Raw genomic sequence first — 16846 nt, forward strand, 5'->3', positions numbered from 1 at the left:
TCCTAAAGTATCTTCAATTTTCTGCTGAAAGAATGGAAAGAAAAGAGGAATGAGTAAAAACTAGACCTGAGGACAGTATTTACAGGAGCTTGCTTCCACTTGTGACCAAGACGACCAAGCTACCAGCAGAACATCCTTTAAACGTGTGTAACCAACCACTACCAGGTCCCAAAGCCCACAGCACTAACAGCAGGTCAGTCATGCGCCATTTTCCCAGTTTAGCCATCAGGGTACTAAGGAAGCAGATGCATTTCTTAAAAACAGGAATACTGTTTTCCTATGAAATTCCATTTCCCTCATAGTTCTTTACAATGGATTTTACGTGACGGAAACCCACTGCGTGCGAGGATGCAAATAAACTGAAAGTATATGGAAAACAAGATGTTCAGGGTATTTTATACACCCATGTGCATAGATGCACACCAGAACGGGCTTGTCAAACAGGGACTTTACCCTGGCAGTTGAACCCTGCTTGTTTTGCTGTCCCAGGGCAGAGCTCTGGACACCAAACCGCAGACAACAGTGCTACTATACGAGCTACAGCCACCTCGAGCTCCTCATCTGCTGAAGTGAGCACCCTCACTGTTATACTGGTAAGAGCTGCGTGGGGTTCAGGGAACACCCATTCCATTCTGAGAGGACCATTTGCAGGCATACATTTTTGTAAGCTCCTAGCCTGTGACTTCACAGCACCTGACATTTTCAAATTTATTTATTTATATATATATATATATATATAAAAAAATAATCCCACCTTTTTCTTAACAAAAATCTTTTAGGCAGAGCTTTTAATAGGAGCCCAAGGGAGTAACAAACCACACTCCCTCCAAGTCAGTGAGGAAACAGGATCCTGAAATGAAGATAAAGAAGCACCAAGACAAATTTCTTCTCTACAGCACTGGTGTTATGCTCTTGGTGTTTGGGGATGGTTTCTTTGGTAATGCGTCTCCTACCACTTTAAGCATGAAGTAGGATTTCAAGTACTGCCAGAGAGGGCTACTTGAGCTACTGCTCAAGTCAAATTACACTTGTGAGAGAACAGTAAGATTTCACTTCAGAATGCCTTTACTGCCTTCTGCGATTCTCCTGGTGTTATTTCAGGAATGTCAAGGTAGGTAGATGAGCATCCACAGATTTTGACAGTCCAGAGGACAGCTTGTTTACATGTGTAAGTTTTGGCACAATAAATAAAGATGTGTATTTTGCATGACTTACATGAAAACATTGTTTTTCTTTCAGCTGCAATGCAAAGTTAAGAAACTACTTCAAGCAGACACAGAAAACGTTACTGCACAAGTTGCTGCTTGGACAAAAGCCTCATCTTTAAACTATCCTGCTACCAGCCACACATCTTTACTGATGGAGAACCGAGGTCTTGATTTCTAATTTCTGAGATCAAAAGATACACATTTTTTTAAAATATTTCAATTCAAAGCTACGATTATTATTTGAGACAGACACTTTAAAGCTTGCTGTTTGATTTTCCTATTTGTACTGTAGATAAACTCAGTTCTTAAACTGCCATCCTCAGAAAAAAAATAGAGCTGTGCATATCTACAGGAAAAAAAAACTTTCCTGAGACACCTACAGTGCGCAGTCTTCTACACATCCACCTACTCTGAAGAAAGATCCCTAACTTCAAGTGTTGTAGGACAGAATATACATTTTAAAAGACTGTCAAATATATACAGCACACTGTGGTAATTTTACAACAGCCTGCTGTTTGTATACTCTCCACAGCTGAGTTATTCAGTCATTTCACTGTCCATTCACTTTTGTATTTCACAATTCAAACACCAAAGGTACAGGAGATAAAAAAAAAGAATCTCCTTTTGCCAGCTGCTTTATTTTAATCTAATCTTCTGGTTTTGTGTGTGAAACACAGCAAAAGAGTCAGCAAGTACTGAAATCCTTAGCAGAACACCTTTTATTCCATCCCTCCACAGCCAGCAGGTACTGAAACAAACCTTAGCCTCAGAAGATAAACATGCAAGGCTACAAGCGTTCTTTCGCTTTTACCTTTATGTACCTTCTTATTCTAGGTACAGAATTGCATGTTAACTGCTTTATAAACTCAGATCTGTTTTACTGGATCCTTCATAATGCACACTGGTGGATTTAACTCGTGCTACCTCGTAGACGCAGTCTAAACCAAACACTTGAAAAACTGCCACACACAGTAGACTTGTATAGTCAGAAGAGAAGGTGGTAAGCAATGGGCAGTAGCTCTTCTACTCTAAATCCCCAACTAGAGACACTCCAACTAGAATATACTCATGAGGGCAAGAGTAGAACTAGCTATTACCCTTCAAGTTTACACTCCCATTTACTGTGCATCAAATTCCTCTCATAAAATGGAACACATGATGTAACATTAAAAAAAATGAATCGATATATAAAAGTTAAATATTTGATTACAGTAGCAAGTCACCACTTCGTAATGGGAAATAACTTGTCTTTTGGAATCATTATTGATCTGAATTCTCTTTTTTCTGTTGTGCGTTGGGTACTGGTAATTCAAGACTTGCCCATAATAGGGGCTCTGCTTTTCTCATAGTAAGTTCAATCTTTGTAGCCGTCATGTTCACATAACTCCTCTTTACATCGATTACCTAGAACAGACAATGTATTTCACATTTCAGTTTAAGAAACAGACTTCTAGGTATTAGGGAATTAAGTTAGCAAGAGTACCTTATCACTAAACTTCAGCAGATATTTAGGTAGACAGAGCACGCTCTGTTACCTGGAAACCTCAACACTCTCTGATTCCCAAGCTATAAGCATATGCCTGGGTATACAAAATATATGTGTCAGTCTAACACAGACATGAACATCCAATTACAGAGTGTCAAGGGTTTTCTGCCAAACCACTACCACGGTGCTAGGACCTGAGGTCAGACTGGGACAGAAAGGGCCTCAGAAAGTCACCTTCTGCTCAAAGCAGCATCAACTATGATGTCATACCTGATCACTTGGGGCAGCAGATTCAGATTTTAATGTACATTACTGAGTACAATGCAACTGAATTTCTTAAAACTTGCAGAGAAAAGAGGAAAAGCAGTTTTGAAAGAGAAAAAACTGAGGGTCTGTGTTTTGGTTTTAAAACAGAATTATTCTTATACTTACGCCCCATAATTTCACACTGCGATGAAATTCCTTTTCTCCTTCAAATACAATATGGATATTTAACTAAACAGGACAAAAACCAGAAAATTCTGTCAGGCAAATAAAACACTTGAAACCTCAAGTATGCCTAACCAAAATATATATAACCTACCGTACGTCAAGTGATCAAATTTTCCCTCAGACACAGAAGTGAACAATCCATTGTAACAGACTAACACAGCCTCACAGGCAATGGTGGCCATATACACAGCCTGGACGCTCTATCATTTTCTCCAACTGTGCGATTAAGAAATCGGAGAAGCATTTTAACACTTGTTTAATATTAGGAGCTGTGAAACCGCATACCGTAAAGAACAGTATTAAATTACATTAAGCCAAATATAATTAAATGATGAATCTGTAATTATTTACACATATGGTGATGCAAATCCATCACACTTGGGCTTTAACTGTGGAAATCAAATTAAAGCCTTTTTTTTTTTAACATATCACAGTTGTAAAAAAAAAAATTAATATTAAAGTACAGATGTCCAGACAGAAGGGAAAAAAATGCTATACATAAAAGTTAAGCAAAAGCCATTACTCAGAACAGATTATTATGCTACCTCTGCATTGTAAGAAAGACAGAAGCTGGGTTTTCCTAACTTGAAGATGCTGTAAAAATAAAAAAAAGAGCATTAAAACTTAAGGTGGATACTCACCATTGTGCTATTTGCTTCTACGTAGCTCAGATCAGGAACAGAGTTTTTAGCATATACAGAAATAGTCACTTCTCCTCCAGTCTGGTGCCAATCATGCCTGCATGGAACTACTTTCTTTCCCTATATAAGGAAAAAGTTACGAAAAAAGATTTAAAATTGTATTGAGGAGTATTTTTACAAGATTCATTAGGATAAAAGCTCAGGACTATTTTAATAGCCAATAAGCACAGCTAATAAAGGACTACAGTTCATGTTCACAGGAGACTGCAAGGCTCCACTTACATCTTTTTTTAACTAAGTATTTTTGCTGCTAGTCCTTGACAAATGTTAGAAGTGAGAAAAACCAATGCTTGTGACAGAGACTGCAGTAGGAAACTGGGACAGAAAATGTAAACAAAAATACCCATACAAAGAAATTAAAAAAGTGTCACTTGTTCAAATACCTTCCTCTCCAAGACTAGTTATCCAGTCCATAATAGAAAGGAACCAAAGAAAAGGAAAGCCATGACTCCAAGAAATGTTGATGTTACTGCACTGAGCTATTGAGTATTACCCTCTGTTCTTTGATGCAGAAGAAATAGACAGGGAAAAAAACAACCCAGAATGACACAAAAAAAGGAAAAGTCAACCCCACACCCTGTTAGCTCAATACACACACATTTAATATACATACAGTTCTAAGCATCTGGGTCAACTTTTTACAAGAATACTCTCCTGCTCAGAGAATGAGGAAACTGAACTACACTTTCTATAATATGCCTTGATCTTCTGTTTAATGTTCTAGATGTTTGCAGTATCAAACCCATTGTGCCACAGCAACTGACATTACATTTGTAACAAGAATTCTTTGTTCACCTGCATCCAACAAGTGACTAGCTAATGTTTTTGAAGTAAGTGTTCAGTTCTATGATTACATTCCATAATGTTCTCTAAGAATCTTTTTAAACCTTGAAGAATTTCAAGGTGAAAAATACTTCCAAAGAAATACGTACAAACCAGACCGAGGTGCTCGTTATTTGTCATACTGGTAGCCAAACCAAAACATTGATTTAGATTCAGATGAGAAGAATATTCACTTGTGTAAATAGAATTTAAATTCGACAGAAAGGGACCCTTCCATCCCCACCCATGAAACCTCATCAGCCTTACCTTCCTTGCCATCCCTAAACAACTCAACTACTCAGAGCAAAACTGGAAGTAGTTACTTTGTTACAGAACACCTATGGCTGCTCTCTTCATGGTTTTGGGGGGAAGAAAAGCTTCTAAAAAAAGCAAATTTTAAACTAATGTATTTATATAGAAAACCATAGACCTTCTTAACTAACAAAGCGGAAGTGCTGAATTTGCCAAAAGTGCTTTTAGGATAAAATAGTGATACTTCTACTATAAATTACTTCACTTCTCTGTTGTCATGCAGTGCATAACATCCTCCATGCTATTTCAGAGGCAGCGATCTCTAACAGCTCAACTTCAGTAATAACTCACTCCAGCTACTAATTCCATTTCAGTATTCCAGAATCAGAACGCAACCTTCATGTTACTTACCGCATCCTTTTTAGTCCATACGTGTGTTCCTGTTGTGCAGCCTTCTTGAGCTAAAAAGGTATTGAAGTCAGATGTTTTTCTTTTGCAACAGCTCCAATACTTCATCCTTGAAAGTTTTCAAAGTAATTAAGAAACAATATTTAGGACACCATTTATTGCAAGTCCTTAAGAACTTTCCATTATGCGATATTACTGTTAATTTACTGCACCTTCTTCAAGCATTGCCATTTTTGACTGAAGATATAACACAGAGGGATAAGGCAATATCTACAAAGAAAGCAGGAATAGAGGAATTGAAAAAAAAATTAAAGTTAACTGAATACTAACCCTTCATGGAATATAGGTACACCAGAATGGTATATACATACTTCTTCTGAACTGTGTGGTCCTTCGTATGTCTAGTAAAACAAAGCATTTAAGGCACATTACTATTACAGGGTGTGGACCAAAGGAAAAACCAAACCAAAACATAAACCACAACACAAACAATGAACAAAGTATTACAAAGGTTTTGAGTAAATAATCTAAATCTAATGGCTTGCCCTAGCTTTTCAAAATAACCATTTACCCTTTATGCACAAAGGCTCCTTGGCATTCCTTCTAACAATCTATACTTTATATTACTTCAATGGAGTACTTCAGTGGTGACATCATCTATGCTCACAAAGGTCACTTCAGATCCTCACAGATACCTAATGTTAAAAATACTCTGAATATTTAGAGAAAGCAAGTAGCAGACTGGAAAAAAATCATACATATGGATTTTCAAATAAGTAAATTAAACAATATAGAACTCTGAGTATCACAGCAGTTCTTCCAAACACAAGTAAGAGGGCAGGCATGAGCAGAAGGATGTGGGGGTGTGGGTGGATGTAAAGCTCAACATGAGCCAGCAATCTGCACTTGCAGCCCAGAAACCCAACCTTGTGCTGCATAGCATCTAAAGCAGCATGACCAGCAGGTCAAGAGAGGGGATTCTGCCCCTCTGCTCTGGTCTGGTGAGAGAGACCCCATCGGCAGTGCTGCGTCCAGCTCTGGGGTGCTCTGTACAGGAAAGACATGGAGCTGTTGGGAGTCCAGAAGAGGACCACAAAAATGATCAGAGGGCTGGAACACCTCCCCTACAAGGACAGGCCGAGATAGTTGGGCTTGTTCAGCCTGGAGAATGCTCTGAGGAGACCTTACAGAAGCCTTCCAGTACCTGAAGGGGCTACTGGAAAGATGGAGAGGGGCTGTTTGCAAGGGCAGGGAGTGAGAGGACAAGGGGGAATGGCCTCAAGATGAAAGTGGGTAGACTGAGATATTAGGAAGAAATTCTTCCCCGTGAGCATGGTGAGGCCCTGGTACAGGGTGCTCAAATAAGCTGTGTCTGCCCCTGGATCCTGGCAGGGTTCAAGGACAGGTTGGATGAGGCTTTGGGTACCCTGGGCTAGTGGAGGATGTCCCTGCCCATGGCAGGGGGTTGGAACTAGATGATCTCTGAGGTCCCGTTGATCCCAAAACATGCTATAATTCTATGAAATACCTATTTAAATTCTACTGTTCTGTACCACACAAGGATGTCAGTCTAAGAAACCATTCACTTTAAATGACTATGATATATAAAGTCTAATTTTGGTACTTTAAGAGTTAAAATATTTTTTAATAGATTCTTCTGGCACGAAGCATTAACTAGTAGTATCTGCAGATACTTCTGACCTATACACACAGATTATGAAGAGCAATTCAAGTCTTATCAGTAAGCCACTTCTCACCAATATTTTATTTTACATGTTAATTTGAAACACATCAGTGTATGGGCTTGGCAGGGTTACTCATTAGAAGTTTAGGACAGGCTTAAAAAAAAAAAGTAATGTCAAGCTTACTGCATCCATAGTACAGAACAGCTCACAACCATTCATATCGAGTGTGTTATCAAACGTGCATTTGTTAAGCGTGATGGACTTTGTTCCATTTCCAATCAATCTGTAGCAAACAAAACACACCCAATAAAGGAAAACAAAAAACTGTGCATGAGCGAACTGGGCCACTTACTTTTGAACAGCCTGCATTTTTACATGTTGTCCCAATCTTGATTTCATCACTGTCTTCCTCTATAAACAGAGTAATATTATAGAAAAAAGAAACTGTATTGTATAATGTACTAAATATTCTGCTTTTACTGAGAATTAAAACAAGCTAAGGAGCAAAAGCAACCAAACACCCCCAAACCCTCTCCAGGTATCTATTCTCTGCCTGGCACTGAAGTCTGCCCAAAAAGTACAAAGAAAGAGAAATTATGGAAATATTTGAAAAGGTTTATCACGTGTGCATCACGTTCTTGGTTCTACCCCTTTACATCAGTTTAAGAGGAGAAAAAGAATTGAAGAAAAGGATTATTACAATCATAGGGGCAGAGAACAATCACTCATCTTGTTCAGTTCTGTAAAACAAAGAAAGCAAAAGGCTCCAACTGCTGCCTATAAATACACAGAAGGAAGGGATTTGGATACCACGTAGAAAGAAGAGCTAAATGACATTTTGGAATGGGAACAAAAAGAGTGTAAAATAGCCACTAATGTGGTTTGAAACTGGAAAGAGTTTCTTGAGGAGCAGTGCAGTTCTGGAACCAAATTCCAAAAAAAACATTACCAGTTTCTGCAAGGTTTTATATGGCACTGTATCTGCAATAACGTAGGAGTATAGCTCATTTTTTGGGAAACTCTTTCAGTTATACATTCAGAAATGGGTGTTCTCATGATGTTGATTCTACCAGGAAACATGACAAAATTATTTGAACTGCCTATTTTAATGGGAACATACTGCTCCCAACACCCAAATCTTCACATTGTTCCCATTTAATCTTTATCATTACCTAGACCAGAATATATTTTGCAGATTATTCAGAACAAGAGCATTACTGCAGAAACAACAACAAAAACAGTATGTAATTTCTTTGTGTGGTAATTAGTATCATGTACCTACTTCACCTCCTTAAATGCTTACCTTTTTTTTCTTCGTTTTCTGATGACAGTTTCAGTTTATCTAGTGCTTGCTTCAAAGAAGCTGACACTTTCAGCTGCAAATTTATCATTGGCTCATCTGGGCTAAAAAAAAAATCAAACAAAACCCAGACCTATGTATTCATGTCAGCTTCATGAAAAATAATTTACAGAAGACAATAAAATTGTAACTTTTAATCTTGCCATAAGGCTCTTCCTTACAGCAGCAAACAAACTAGATTTGTAAATGACGATTCTTAATGTTTATTGAAAAACACACTAGAAGTTTAGAAGGCAGTCTTGGCTTTCAACAGTTAATTCTGAACAATCTCCAACAACAGAAATAAAACAGAAACATTAAGGGATCTAGATACAAGTACCCTATAATTCTTTTTACAAATATTTAAAACACTGATGACAATTGCTAGTGGCATTTTAAGCTCTGAGGCTTTAGACTGCAATTTCTGTTTCCTACACTGAGAAATCCGGTGCTACCTTGTCCTAACCAGAAGTCTATTATCTCACTGCTATCAAACACGAACTTTTTGAAGTTAATTTTGTAATTTTTGCACTATGTGTAATAATGAATAACCAAACGCACTCTTTACTTGGTCAACCAACCACAAATTTGGCAAAGTTTCATATACCACACCTTGGTCTTTTAATTGTTTCCAGCGGTTTTGGTGCCTGAATTATGTGTTCTTGAAATTTGGGTTTCAGTTCAGCTAGCTCCTTTCGTTCAGAGGTAGTTTTGACTTCAGGTTTGACAGGCTCGGGAGGTTTCTCACTGTTATGGAGACCCTTTGTACAGCCCTACAATGGAAAGCATATGTTTAAATATACATACAGTGTAGTTTCAAATTATCAAGATTTGCAAAAAGTTTTTCTTAATTTATTTCTTCAGTCCCATCTTCTCTTTTAACCCACTTGAAACATGAGCTGCAAAGGAAATCCTACAACTAAACTGGAAAATAATTTGGACATACATGAAAAGGAAAATGCATACTTTCTGTAATCAAGAAACATAAAAATATTGACCTTCCTTCTTGTTAACAAGCATCAAAATAGGTTTGATAGAACTGATTACAACCATTAAAGCTTGAAAATGAGATTCAATTTCAACATTACATCAAGAAAAACAGTGCATGCAAGATTTAAGGCAGTTTATCAGAAGCATGCAGATATTAAATATGTAAGTACATATAGCATTTAGTATTTATCACTGTCATTTGATAAGCATAAAAGCATTATCTCATCATGGGTACATACCGCAATGCTTAAGAAGTCAGAAAAGTCTGTTGTTCTTCTCTTACAACATGACCAGCCCTATAAACATTTTGGAATAAAAACAAAACAAACATGACTACTTTTACTTGGCAACACCTTATAAAAAGCAGAACATTAATTATATTCCTTTACAATATAACTAGAGATCATTTCCTTCCCTTCTTTGGACAATATTATCATCTATATTTTTAAAAGCCAGAGAAACCAGTTAGAGCTGCTGTCTCTAGTTCACTCCTGCTGCCTTAATCAGAAAGTTTGGTAAACAGGAGGCAGCATTTCCATGACAAGTTAGGTGCCAACTCTGTTCAACCGGAAACAGAAATTTTATTTGCTCTCAAAGAAATTCAGTTTTAGAGAGAATTATCTTGCCACTATGAATAATGTATCTTACACCTCAAAAGAACCTTAGTGAAGGACACAGTTTGACTAATAAATGCATCATTGCTTTGAAAGTTTAAGCAGAGCAACATAATGTGGTTTAGGTAGGTGGTTGTGAAACATCTCAGAATATCAACTATTTCAACGGTTGAGCAGACAAAAAGTTCACCCTGCCCACTTAGATTATGTGGAATTCATGGCAGGAAGAAAGCTGCTCATACAAAATTACGACAAAATTTTTAATTAGACCAAGAGACAAGATTGGGGCAGGGGAGGGAGGGGGCAGGGCAGGGAGGGGGAGTAGTAATTGTTTTAAAAATGGCATGTGTATAGAAGAAAGAGGGAGTAAACACAAGCTTTTGATGTAACTGTACAACTTCTGGTTTTATTAGGTAAAGTTTTATGTACTGTGTTTTGAGTACAACTATAATTTTGTATAAAACTAAGCACCATAGTCTAAGAAACCGTATCCTATTTGATCTAACAGCCAGTCAAGTGCTTCTGCAGTAAGAGCAATAGCTTATAGAAAATTCATTAGGCAGCACATATGCACCAGCTTCCACGAGCTCAAAAGACATCACATTATGGGACAGGGACGAGATACACTGCCAGTAGAAGCAGTTCCTAAGTACCTAGAAACGATGCTTGCCCCAAAGTACAGCAGTTATGCGTTCTAAGAAAGGTAATTTGGGTTGCATCTGCATTAATACAATTATCAGTGCCAGGGTCTGTTTCTGGACACCACATTTCTGGCCATTATATTGTCAGAATGATTTCCAGTACTGTTTTGGTAGTTTTGCCTCATGTAATTCCCTGTGGGTGCTTTAGATGCATCCAGTAGATCCTGAAGTAGCAAAAAAGTGTAATATAAGGAATATGGGCTAAGTAGTTGGCCTGAGCACTGGACACCAGTCACAGGTATATTTAATTCACTACTGAAGATACAGCTCAAGAATCCTGGACAGCTGCATCAGAGGCATGTACAACCAGTCCTAACTTCATCAACATACTCACTTGTCAGATCAGCAGAACACAATTATTTTTTACAGGAGGCAAATGTCACATACACATTGTACATACTAAGACCACAAACAGCTTGTTTGAATTCCAGGCAGGTTAATTAACTGAAAGAGTATGATATCTCTCAATGCCTCCAAAGACCTATTCAAATGACCTAACTAAAGCATTGAGTCATCTAAAGGCAATCAATAGGAAACGTGTGTCATACCGACTTGCACGGCATTTAGACCATGAGTAGAGCTTTTAATTTCTTTTGAAGTTTTGGGTAAATGTGCTTTTCTAATTTCATGGAGTTGCTCAAACATCATAGGCTGGACATCAACTTACATACCACTGAAACATTTGGCATGAAAAAGGAAAAGTTTTACACATACAGAAAAAAAGATATGACTTAAAAAGATAGTTGCATACTTACTTTGAGAGCATCATGAAAGACTGGCACACCTGGATGATATGTGCATGAATCTAAAAGAAAATTACTATTATTAATACCCAGGGATACCAACAATGCTTATTAATATGATTCACAAACCCAGCAAAAATTTCGTGCTTGCAATCCATGTATGTCATGAGCTGCCTGACTTCCCCAAATGCACATAATTATGAAAGAAAATACAGACTCCACAGAAGAGCTTTCTGAGTGAATACAGCAAGCCTAAATAATCAAGATTTCTTTTTTTTTTCACCTGTATTATACCCCACAAGCCAGAAAGCAGTCACCTAAGACAAACATATTTCCATATGGAACAAGTAAACTTTCTATGGACCACCCCTTACCCTCATCAATAACTAGTCTTCACTGGTAATTCAGTAGAACAAAAAAAGGGGGCCCTACAGCCACCCAACAGACATAAAATACTACTTTACAGCATCAAATACACTTATTCGCACCTGATCAAGGCCTTCTCTAAAAAAACAGTTAAATTCTCTTGAGAAATCTTCAGTTCATTATTTTATCCATTATAATTAGCTTGTTCTTTTAGTTGTATCCTAGGTCACTTAAGGACTTGAACCCAAAGGCCAGTATCCCATATATACAATTTAGACATGTCAATGCTGTTAATTATTAAAAGGTTCTGTACAAACAGCATGCTAAAACACAACTTCCATTACCTGAACTGTATACATTCCCAGATATTTATCAACACTACAGCTTTTTTTATGTAGCAACTGTTCCCTTTTTATGTAACATAATGTATTTTTGAAGTGTACTATAAATATCCTGATTATATAACTTCTTTGACATATACTGCATAGATAATATTTTAATGACTTGACTCTAAAAGTGATGGGAAACACCAGCTATCTTTTAGCCTTTAAAGCTCAATTTTTGTTGAAACAGCTAAAATTAAAAGTGACATAAACTGAAACAATTTTAATAATAAGCCTTCATAAAAGTATCACAATTCACACAATATGGGGCAAAAGAGAAAATTGATAAGCAACTTTATTAGTAATGTGCTTACAGATATTAAATGATCTTAAAGACAGATAACTTTGTTTTCATTTCTATAAATATGCAGCTTTTAGAGAAATCTTAATCTAATTTTGTTTAATTTCATATTCAGGGCCTAAATCTAAGGCACTAATACTGCGTGACAGACACGTTGCTTTAAGGTGACAGCTCCTACCTTAACTCAAAAGGCATGTATTTAGGGACATTAGTTTCAGCAGGACTTAAAATACGTATTCAGGAACTTCTACCAATTCTTTCAGCTTCAGGGTGAAAAACTAATGCTTTTGTAAATGTAAACCTCACAAGAAAGTAATTTTTTAAAAGTGCTTATTTGGTATAAAGAGCCCAGGACTTCAGCACTAAAACAAAGAGAAGTAAAACCAGGAGTTTCTCTTTTCCAGAAGTATAGAAGCATGTCATCATAAGCATCACAGCAGTAAACCTAAACTCAGTTTGCAGCAAAGATTATTTCTGAGGCAGAAGACTTAAATTAATATTTCTAATCCCTCACAAGCACATGGGTTTAAATAAGATAAGTGGCATTAATCAGTGCAGCATTTCTAGGGACCAACACCATCTTAGGATCAATTAACTCAGGGGCAGCTATCCTCCAGTTCACAAATCGGACACAGAGGAGCATCTGTTTGTCCATCTGGCCAAGGCCAATCCTTTTTCCCTGGCCCCTAAAGCCGTCTCTGCAGGAGGTAGATCACAGAGCAAATAACTGCTACCTCACCAGGGCCATGCATATTCCACAACAGAAGACAGTATAAGAAGTCCTTCAGTACCTCAAAGAGAGGCACTGGGACTTACCCAGTAATAAGCTGTCTGACCATTCAGCATACCAGAGTGCAGGAAAACGTCCCTCATTTTCTCTCATACTGAGCCAAACAACTCTTACCTGATTAAAGACTATATCCATAAAAATATGCCATCTCAGACTAGGTGGGGAAAACTGGGAATTTAAAACACATCAACAGTCACCTGAGTAGTTAGAACCCTGTCTATTTCTTATTTGTCAGAGTTCAATTTTCACATTTTGGTTCCTATTGTGCATTTTTTGGCGGGGGGGTGGAAGAATGGGAATCCAAGTCATGTTTCCACTGCTTTTATTACCTTTCCTTAACCAGGACAAAGTTAAATTTTTCAAAGAAGGCATTTTCTCTCACTCAGATAATTTTTGGAGATGTAAGTACCTCAAATTTTCAGGCTGCTTGGTGGGCTCATTTTTTTTATTAAATGCCGATTCCTTAAGTTCCCATGGAAGCTCCTGTGCTCCAGCTTGCACCCACTGCCTCTTGTCCTGTCACTGGACATCACTGTCTTTTTGTTAAACGTCAACATAGAAAATGGTATCGGTCATCCAAACTCAGAGGTATTCTCAATGGAATCATGTTGCATCCTCAGACTTGAAAAATCTAGGCTACTGTTTCTTGCTAAAATCAGTTTTCATCAGGTCCACGATCATGAGGTTTATCCTGCAGGTGTAACATCACAGATCCTCCAATCTAAGGAGAAAGTATGTGCTACTGTTCTAGCAGTGGACCAAATTAAACCCCATTAAGAAAGATCTGAATTACAGCCTATAACAAAAATTGTTGCATTACAATAAAGAAATTGGGACAAACACATACATAAACTTTCCACCTGTTCAAATTCTACCTTCTGTGACAAATGCTGTGCAAGTCTTCAATAGCATGGACTAACTAGTAGTTAACATATCTGAAATGCATCTGAAATTTGTACCTTCTCACGTGTGCCAGATGAAATCCTTACTGTGCACTCCATCACAATTGTGTAGGCACACCTTTAATGACTTCCCTCATGCCTGTTTTTCTGCCTAAGAGGCATACAGTCCCTCACGTCAGCCAGCTGCCACTTGCTCATAGTTTGAAAACAATTAGTTTTTACAGAAAATACATGCATGTATTATTTCAGCCACCTGGTTCTAAGGAGAAGATTAATGGCCTCTTCCATCAATCATCACTGTGTGAATAAGCTATACTGCAGGGTGAATGTAGACAAAAACCTCCTGAAAGCTCCAATAGTGCTTTGAGGCTGTATCCATTTTCATTTAAGAAAATTTCCTATAGATACATTGATCCTAAGCTTATCTATTAATTATATCAATGCAAAACTTAATAAAGGGGTAAGTATTATGATGTTTAACACATATACTAGCCTTAATTCCCACAATATTTTAGAACTAAATCCAAATATAGTTCTGAACAAAACCATTTGAAGTTGACAGTCATATACAGCTAAGTATGCATTTAGATGCCTAAACAGGAATCATCCCAATGACCCTGGTGAAGTTTACGGATGCCAGAAGTTACAATCACTCTATTTCCGCTGGAAACGTAAAACCTGGTTTCCTGAAGTGGTGCCTGAATAACTATGTTTACCTTAAGGCTTGTTTAGTTTAGGACACTAATTCCAGCCAGTGTTCCAGCCATTTACAAAAACAAACTTCACTGCAAGAAGTTATTTTCCCCAATCCAAGCACCACACAACTAACATAAGGCCATGCTAAATAGATCGGGTCTATTCTAACTTTCATCATGAACACAGGATAAAGAACTGTTATTTTAATAACAAATCCAGTTTTTGAAGTCGTAGTGATAATTCTTAATATAAACATCCCTATCTGCTTTGTCTTTTGGGGCAACAGGGTATGAGGGGTGGTAGTGAAGGAAGAAATCACTTAATAGAAGTGCCTGGTTTATCTGTTGCTAACATTAGTTAGCCCTACGCAAAATGCTGCCCCTCTTTGGAAGTACTTAGCACAAATAAACTAAACACACTTTATGCCATGGATCTGAATCACAGAATATGCACATGCTAGAACCTGTTAGCCTACTTATAGTCTTATGGGTCACTAAAACTTAAGCTAACACAAAGAGGCCATTCTAGAAATTTAGCCAAGAGAGTTACATTGCAAACTAGCTGAGGGCAAACCTCCTGAAAACTCAGATCAGTCTTTTGCAGTCTTTTGTGGAATTAGGAAACCTGAAATAATAGTGCTTTAAAGATGTTCCGCCAGGTACTGGATTCCCAGCATGCACAGGAGAAGCACTGCCAAGAGCCCAAAGCACTTGGCAGAGCAGACACACATATCGTAAGATACATTTAATTACCTGCAGCAAGCCCACATATTACAATTTAAAAAAAAAGAAAAAGTACCTGGTACCTGCTACATATGCAACATCCACAGAGGCCCTCAAAAGAAAAAAACCTCTCCTTAAGGCCTCCAGTTTCCACCTTCAGAACAAATGACAGCAATGTAAAGAACCACTTCTCATTGCCTCTTCTCCCTCATACTGCTATGACAGTACTTTTATTACTTTACTGCTACAAAGGAGCGCCAGAGCCAGCCCCACACCTCTGCCGTGACGGGACAATTCCCGGCCCGGGCTCGATTCGCTGTCCAGCCACCGCGAAGCTGGCAATGGAGCCATGGGCAGCACCGGTTTTCCACGCCGGGCCGCCCCTCCATCCCTCAAGCGACAGACCGCACCAGCGGAAAACACGGGATTTGCGGGGAGAAGCGAGCCGGGCCCAGCACCGTGCAGTACCGGACGGGCGCGGGCGGGAGAGCCACACACAGGGGGCCTGCCCCCCGCTCAGGCCAGAGCTTTCCCTGCCCTCAGTGCTGAGCGAGCCCGCGGCCTGCCTGACAGCTCCGCAGAGCGCGGCTCCAGCAACCGGGAAGGACACCGCAGCAGGCGGGAATCCTGAGCGCCTCAGAGCTCCCCTGCAGAACCCCCGCAGCCTCCCCCAAGGCCCTCCTCCACTTCCCCCACACTGAAAGCGGGGTGGGGGGAGCAATGAGGGAAGCACCCCGCGCTACCCTTCCCCCTCCGCCCCCGCCGCTCTCACCCTCCGTGTTAGTTTCGGGGTCGAAGCGCTGACCGCAGCCCCGGTTGTAACAGAGCAAGGACATGGCGGCGGAGCGGTCCGCTGCTCTTCCTGCCCCACCGCGGGAGAGCGGAGGCCAGGGGAGCCCGGCGCTGCGGCAGGCGGAAGCCGGGTAGTGCCGGAGGAGGGGGCGGGGCCGCTCCCTCAGCGGAAAGAGCCGGCCGGAGCCTTCCGGAATCTTCACGAAGCTTCGGGGGAAGGAGAGAGCGGGCAGCGCGGGCAGCCGCGACTGCGCAGGTACCGCCAGCCCGGCGCGGAAACCTCTGCCACAGCGAAAGGAGGGAGCAGGACTTCAGGGCGCATGCGTACGGTGGGGCGGGCATTGGAGTGAGCCGATGGTGGGGCGCATGCGCGTTGGGCTCGGGAGGGGAAGTGGGGGTGCTGGTGTGCCTTGTCCTGGTCTGCCTGCGAGCTGCCGTCCGGGTAAAGCATCC

General features: G+C 39.5%; 1 protein-coding gene across 2 annotated transcripts; it reads right to left on the bottom strand.

The window, feature by feature from the left end:
• Window positions 1-2040: 2040 nt before the first annotated feature.
• Window positions 2041-16437, bottom strand: CHORDC1 (cysteine and histidine rich domain containing 1; the record flags this gene model as incomplete). 2 transcript variants are annotated; one of them, XM_084278911.1, is made up of 11 exons in its annotated part: window positions 2041-2612; window positions 3127-3189; window positions 3828-3947; window positions 5373-5478; window positions 5700-5770; window positions 7407-7465; window positions 8358-8458; window positions 9006-9166; window positions 9623-9679; window positions 11454-11503; window positions 16374-16437. In XM_084278911.1, the coding sequence occupies 11 exons, from the start codon at window positions 16435-16437 to the stop codon at window positions 2469-2471; spliced, it is 996 nt and encodes a 331-aa protein (XP_084135037.1). In that variant the 3' UTR covers window positions 2041-2468. The 2 variants fall into 2 exon arrangements, with proteins under 2 accessions (XP_084135037.1, XP_084135038.1); XM_084278912.1 differs by lacking the exon at window positions 9623-9679.
• Window positions 16438-16846: the final 409 nt, after the last annotated feature.

This window comes from Gallinula chloropus, assembly GCF_964237585.1.
Source record: "Gallinula chloropus genome assembly, chromosome: 1".
Lineage (NCBI taxonomy): Eukaryota > Metazoa > Chordata > Aves > Gruiformes > Rallidae > Gallinula > Gallinula chloropus.